The 6873-nt window shown below is 41.2% G+C and overlaps 1 protein-coding gene across 1 annotated transcript in view; it reads right to left on the bottom strand.

The window, feature by feature from the left end:
• The window catches only part of CNOT10 (CCR4-NOT transcription complex, subunit 10), a 103612-nt gene extending 103197 nt beyond the window's left edge, over positions 1-415 (bottom strand). The window contains exon 1 of the mRNA XM_011961627.1: positions 129-415. Coding sequence (XP_011817017.1) covers positions 129-330 — 202 coding nt within the window. The 5' untranslated portion in view covers positions 331-415. The remainder of the gene's footprint in view (positions 1-128) is intronic.
• Positions 416-6873: the final 6458 nt, after the last annotated feature.

Raw genomic sequence — 6873 nt, 5'->3', positions numbered from 1 at the left:
GCGTAAACCCGGGAGGCGGAGCTTGCAGTGAGCTGAGATCCGGCCACTGCACTCCAGCCTGGGTGACACAGCGAGACTCCATCTCAAAAAAAAAAAAAAACTATTATTTATAACTGCTGACTTCTTACCAGACAGAGTCTGCACATAATCCCACAGCATTTCTTTATTTGTCCAAAAGTAGTCTCCATTGCCAATTGAAAGAGTATATGACCGTTCACCCATAAGCTTGACTTTCCTTCTACTCTGGCCTAATGAACATGGCTGACCTTCTATGCGTACAGAGCTCTCTGACCCACAAACCTTGACAGCCTTTACACCAATAGACTTCATTTCTAATCAAACAAATGCCTTTAGGTTTGAACTAAGCAGAAAAGAAATGCACCACGTTTTCAAAACTGAAAATCATCAGTTAACTGAAAGCACAGACACATTCCAATATAGAATGTTAATCATTCAAATCTGATTGGAGGAGACTACAAGCTACACTCATCAAAATACAGCTCCACTGATATATCAAGAAAACTTTTCTAAAGAAAAAAGGGATGTTAAATGACCTAAGGAGATCAACGATCACAGTCACAAAATACCAATGATGTCCTTGTGAAGGGAAGTTTTAAATCTTAAGGAGGAGGCCACTTTGAAGAAAAACAATTCAGGCCCACTAACGTCACTATACAGCTCAGCTAGGTTAACATACCTCACGTATGGTTTCTATCATGTGAACAAGTATACCTGACTTACCAAAACCTCAAATGGTTTATTCACTAAACCATATTCCGCCCACTTTAAGCTGGACAAGAGGAGCTGCAGAAATAGGAAAGCACACACTTTGCAGTCAAAGAATAAGCCATTCGTAACAAGCAATGCTACAGAATTGAGCATCCTGTTCATAAGTGAAGAAATAAACGAACAGAAATTCAAATCAACAATATTAGCATGGCCGGCACAGTGGCTCAGGTCTGTGATCCTAGCACTTTGGGAGGCCATGGCAGGAGGATCACCTGAGGTCAAGGAGTTTGAGAGCAGCCTGGCCAACATGGTGAAATCCCATCTCTACTAAAAATACAAAAATTAGGCTGGGCGCAGTGGCTCACACCTGTAATCTCAGCACTTTGGGAGGCCAAGGCGGGTGGATCACAAGGTCAGGAGATCGAGACCATCCTGGCTAACACGGTGAAACCCCGTCTCTACTAAAAATAAAAAAATTAGCCGGGCGTGGTGGTGGGCGCCTGTAGTCCCAGCTACTCGGGAGACTGAGGTAGGAGACTGGCGTGAACCTGGGAGGCAGAGCTTGCAGTGAACTGAGATTGCGCCACTGCACTCTAGCCTGGGCAACAGAGCAAGACTCTGTCTCAAAACAAAAACAAAAACAAACCAACAAAACTACCAGAGACTGGACAATTTATAAATTGACTCATGGTTCTGCAGGCTGTACAGAAAGTACATATGGGGAGTTCTCAGGAAACTTACAATCATGGCAGAAGGCAAAGAGGAAGCAAGCACATCTTCACATGGTCGGCAGAAGAGAGAGCAAAGGGGGAGGTGCTACACACTTTTAAATAATGACATCTAGTGAGAACTCACTCACTATCACCAGTACAGCAAGGGAAAAATCCATCCCCATGATCCACTCACCTCCCACCAGGTCCCTCCCCTAACACTGGGGATTTACAATTCAACATGAGATTTGGGTGGGGACACAGAGCTACACTGTATCATTAGGTCATCGTTTTTTGGTTTTTTATTTTTTTCAAAAGAGTCTAAGCCAATTAGAATTAATTAAATAGAATCAGAATGCCCTACATTCTGAATTTTTCTGGTTATTTCCTCAATATTACATGCAGTTTAACATTTCTGGCAAGAATACTATATAGGTAATGTAAAATTAGCCATTTTTATTTATCTTTTATTTATTTATTTAGATGGAGTCTTGCTCTGTCACCCAGGTTGAACTGCAGTGGCACAATCTTGGTTCACTGCAACCTCCGCCTCCTGGGTTCAAATGATTCTCCTGCCTCAGTCTCCCGAGTAGCTAGGACTATAGGCACCTGCCACCACATCTGGCTAATTTTTGTATTTTTAGTAGAGACGGGGTTTTGCCATGTTGGCCAGGCTGTTCTCAAACTCCTGACCTCCCAGGTGACTGCTGGCCTCAGCCTCCCAAAGTGCTAGGATTACAGGTGTGAGCCACTGCGCTTGGCCTAGTCATTTTTAATGTTAAGTTTTCTTTTCTGCAAAAAATTTACCATTTGTTTTTAAAAGGTGCCTTTTATATTTTATTATCTCCCAAAGAATATTCTGTTTCTTGGTTCTACTCACTAGCAAAAGGTCCATGCATCACTAATGGAAATATCATTAAAAGGAAATGTGACCACTGCATAAATGTGATGTCATGGGCCGCAAACATAGGTAGGTGATAGCAATGTCACTGTGTATGACTTTAAAGAATTTCAAAGTCTCACAATATTTGAATTTCTTATTTATACATGATTTTTTTTTTCATACAGAATTGTTGCTTCAGACTGAAACTCAAAGACCTCCAAAGCTTGAACTTATCTGCAAAATGGGGATAAGAAAACCCTTTTTCAAGTTATCGTAAGGCTTTAGTAAGAATATATGTAAAGTAATTGGCATATACCTGGCAGAGTAAACCCCTAATACGTAGCACGATAGTGCAGATTCTATCCTTTTCAACATACAGCGAGAGGCAGGTTGCACAGTGACGTACAGACAATTTTTAGAATTGAACTAAGACTAAAACTTTAATGTCACTTCTGAAATTAAACAGATGCTACAGAAGTGGAACTGGGGCAAATTTCAGCTTCCCTATTTACTAAAATGCGAGTCTGTATTATATAGTTTTTAGCATCCCTTCCAACTCAGATTGAGTAACTCCAAACACGCTTCTATAAAGAAACTGAGGCCGGGCGCAGTGGCTCATGCCTGTAATCTCAGCACTCTGGGACGCCGAGGCGGGTGGATCACCTGAGGTAGGAGTTCGAGACCAGCCTGGACAACATGGTAAAACCCCAATTAAGGTATCAACGGAAGACAAATCCCCACATGAGAAATAGTAGACCATCTTGTCCCCAAGTTTACCCCTCAAGAGTGCCTACAACCAACTTTCCAGAAAGTTGTCAAGAATCACACCAGTCATGGGGTTCTTTTGCTTACTGTCTCCTTTTCATTCTTCCCTCTCCTTCAATAGATCTGCCAACATGGACTCAAGGTGGGGCTACAGCTGGCAGAATGCTCCCCCAGTATGGTGTCCCAGAGTTGCATCTTTCACAGTAGCCTCCACTTTCACACCTCATCCATCACAAGCCTCCTTCCAGGATACTGGGAAGTGTGACTCCTTCTATAATGGCCACCAGCAGTTGCCTAGATAAACAAGCTCCCTAATCCTCAAGAACCCTGCCACAGTCCTTTATAGTGTTCCTGAAACACCAGAAACTTGCTGAAAGAAGAGTAAATATGAATGGCTTAATAACAGGAAATGAAACTCAGCCTCATTATTTATTAAATAATTGTAAATTATACCATGGCACATTAACAGTTATTAAGTCTACATAACTTGATGTGGAAAAATATCTACAACATGTTGTTAAATAAAAGAAAGAGATTGCAAACTGCTTTGTACAACTGAATCCTATGTTTTATAAAAACATATACACAAATATGTACCTCTGAATAAATATAGAATAAAGTCTACAAAGATACACAGCAAACTATTCATCAAACTGTATGTGCACTTATGATCTGGGCACTTTGTGATTACTGCCTAGACACCAGGAGCATCTCAAAGCACCAGTTGTTGGCCAGGTTTGGTGGCTCACACCTGTAGTTCCAGCATTTTGGGAGGCCAAGGTGGGTGGATCACTTGAGCCCAGGAGTTCAAGACCAGTCTGGTCAGCATGGTGAAACCCCGTCTCTACAAAAAACACAAAAATTAGCTGGGTATGGTGGCATGCATCTGTAGTCCCAGCTACTAGGGAGGCGAAGGTGAGAGGATTGCTTGAACTCAGGAGGTGGAGGGTGCAGTGAGTTGAGATTGTGCCATAGCATTCCAGCCGGGGCAGCAGAGTAAGACCTCATCTTAATAAACTAAAAATAAAAGAACCAGTTGTCAACAGAACTAACTTTGGGAAGTCCTAGCCTGGAACATGTCAGCAGTCAGTGAAGAATGCCAACTTCCTTTTTCCAAGAAGGCAATATGACATAATTAAAAGAATCAGTCACATCTTCAGTCCAGTCTTTCTTTGGCCTGTCTTTAATTGGAGATGCTAAATAAATACAGCTCCCTTACCCCTTTTCCTTTTACCAGAACTAAAAATTCTTGTATTTTTAAAAATGTATTTACATTTGTACTTTAAACATAAAAATTAACAATAAAATTCGATTTCATGTGACTTGACTATGAAACAGCTCTTCAGATCACTATGAAACCCCTAGAAGACTGCACACCCTTTTGAGAGTCACCACTTACAACAACGTAATACTGTATAACTTGTACTTAAAAAAACTCATCTAAGATCTGAGAACTTATCTGCTCTATAAAAAAAGGCATTCTAGTATTTGGGCTTATTAAAAGTGTTACTTCTGATAATTAAAGTTAGCAGGTCAATTAGTATTTTATTTCCACTTTAGCATACAACAGGGAGGAGGAAAAGCTAAGAGTTAAGTGAATAAAGTTTGCCAGTTTCAAAAGACAATGTTAAACAGTTTTTTCTGTGGAAAGTCAATAACAAGGAGTTTAACTGCAAGAACATACTGTTTACCCAACGGATGTGTTTTGCAAAACTGTCAGGTGCACAAAAAAGGTAAGGACCAATTATTTTAAAATGTGTAAAAATGGGACACAGGACTTTAGGACCTCAGACAGCAAGTTATAAGTTTAGATTGAAACAGAATCCTCAATCCACCATATTGTCACCATAAAATTTTAACAAAGAATATAAATACCTTTCATGTTTCGTTTATTATTAAAGATTTTAGAAAACCTAACATTTTAAAAAATGTGTCTTGTCTCATAAAGAAGCATAATAGATTTAAACCAAATGCCAAAAATTCTTAGTTTGCCATCAAGTTATCTCTAAAGCTTCTTCTAAAATATGCCCCTTGGCTGGGCACAGTGGCTCACACCTATAATCCCAGCACTTTGGCAGGCCAAGGCAAGAGGATTGCTTGAGCCTAGGAGTTCGAGACCAGCCTGGGAAACAAAACGAGACCCTGTCTCTATTAAAAAAAATTGTTTTAATTAGCCAGACATAGTGGCATGTGCCTGTAGTTCCAGCTACTTGGGGGGCTAAGGTGGGATAATCGCTGAAGCCTCAGAGGTTGAGGCTACCGTGAGCCATGACCATGCCACTGCACTCCAGCCTGGGTGATAGAGTGAAACCCTATCTCAAAAATAATAATAATAATAATAAATATGAATAAAATAAATAAGTAAAATATGCCCTAGATTAGATGACATTCTTTAATGGGACTTCTGGCCCCAACTGTAAGAGTACCTTAGAAATACAGGACAAAGGGGAAAAAAAACCAACAACTCACCCAGGTGTTGAAAATTTTGAGCTTCTATTCTCCACTAAAAGCAGAGTAGTTCATGTGGCCACTGCTGTCAGCAACCCCAGAAAATGGAAATCTCAGGCTAGACATGGTGGCTCACACCTATAAATCTCAGCACTTTGGGAGGCCAAGGCGGGCGGATCACCTGAGGTCAGGAGTTCCAGATCAGCCTCATGGTGAAACCCCGTTTCTACTAAAAATACAGAAATTAGCTGGGCATGGTGGCATATGCCTATAATCTCAGCTACTTGGGAAGCTGTGGCAGGAGAATCATTGGAACCTGGAAGATGGAGGCTGCAGTGAGCCGAGATCACGCCATTGCACTCCAGTCTGGGCGACAGAGCGAGACTCCATCTCAAAAAAATAAAAATAAAATAAAATAATAAAAAATAAAAGAAATAGAGAAATAAAATGTAAGTCTTCTAAAATTCTCCAGAAAAGGAGAGAAGCCAATTTAAAGTAAATATATAAGCTGGGCTGGACACAGTGGCTCACGCCTGTAATCCCAGCACTTCGGGAGGCCGAGGCAGGTGGATCTTGAGCTCGGGGCAGCATGGCAAAACCCCATCTGTACCAAAAACACAAAACTTAGCCAGGTGTGGTGGCACATGCCCATAGTCTAGGTACTTGGGAGGCTGAGGTGGGAGGATCACTTGAGCCCAGGAGGTGGAGGTTGCAGTGAGCTGAGATTGTGCCACTGCACTCCAGCTTGGGTGACAGTGAGACCCTATCTCAAAATAAATAAATAATAAATAAATAAATAGATAAGCTGGACTCTAAGGCTGACAAGAGTCTCTGAAATTCCCATTTCTACACACGTTTGAGAACTGAGCTCAATAAATAACCTTTTACGTGTTGAGAAACCATTATTTTACCTACATTCTTTAACTTTAGGATAAAAATTTTCTGTTTTTAAAAAAACACACTTCACTACTCAGGAGGCTTAGGAAGGAGGATTGCTTGAGCCTAGTATATGACTACCAGCCTGAGCAATCAGCGAGACCCCATTTCTTCTTCTTCTTTTTTTTTTTTTGAGACGGAGTCTTGCTCTATTGCCCAGGCTGGAGTGCAGTGGCACAATCCCAGCTCACCACAACCTCTGCTTTCTGGGTTCAAGTGATTCTCCTGCCTCAGCCTCCTGAGTAGCTGGGATTACAGGTGCCCATCACCATGCTTGGCTAATTTTTGTATTTTTAGTAGAGGCGGGGTTTCACCATGTCGGCCAGGTTGGTCTTGAACTCCTGATCTCAAGTGATCTTGAGATCCGGCCAAGACCCCATTTCAAAAGAAAACAAAAAAAAA

This window comes from Colobus angolensis, unplaced genomic scaffold, assembly GCF_000951035.1.
Source record: "Colobus angolensis palliatus isolate OR3802 unplaced genomic scaffold, Cang.pa_1.0 Scaffold56, whole genome shotgun sequence".
Classification (NCBI taxonomy): Eukaryota; Metazoa; Chordata; class Mammalia; order Primates; family Cercopithecidae; genus Colobus; species Colobus angolensis.
Note: the sequence above shows the minus strand (reverse complement) of the source record. Positions and strands in the feature narration are given on the sequence as shown.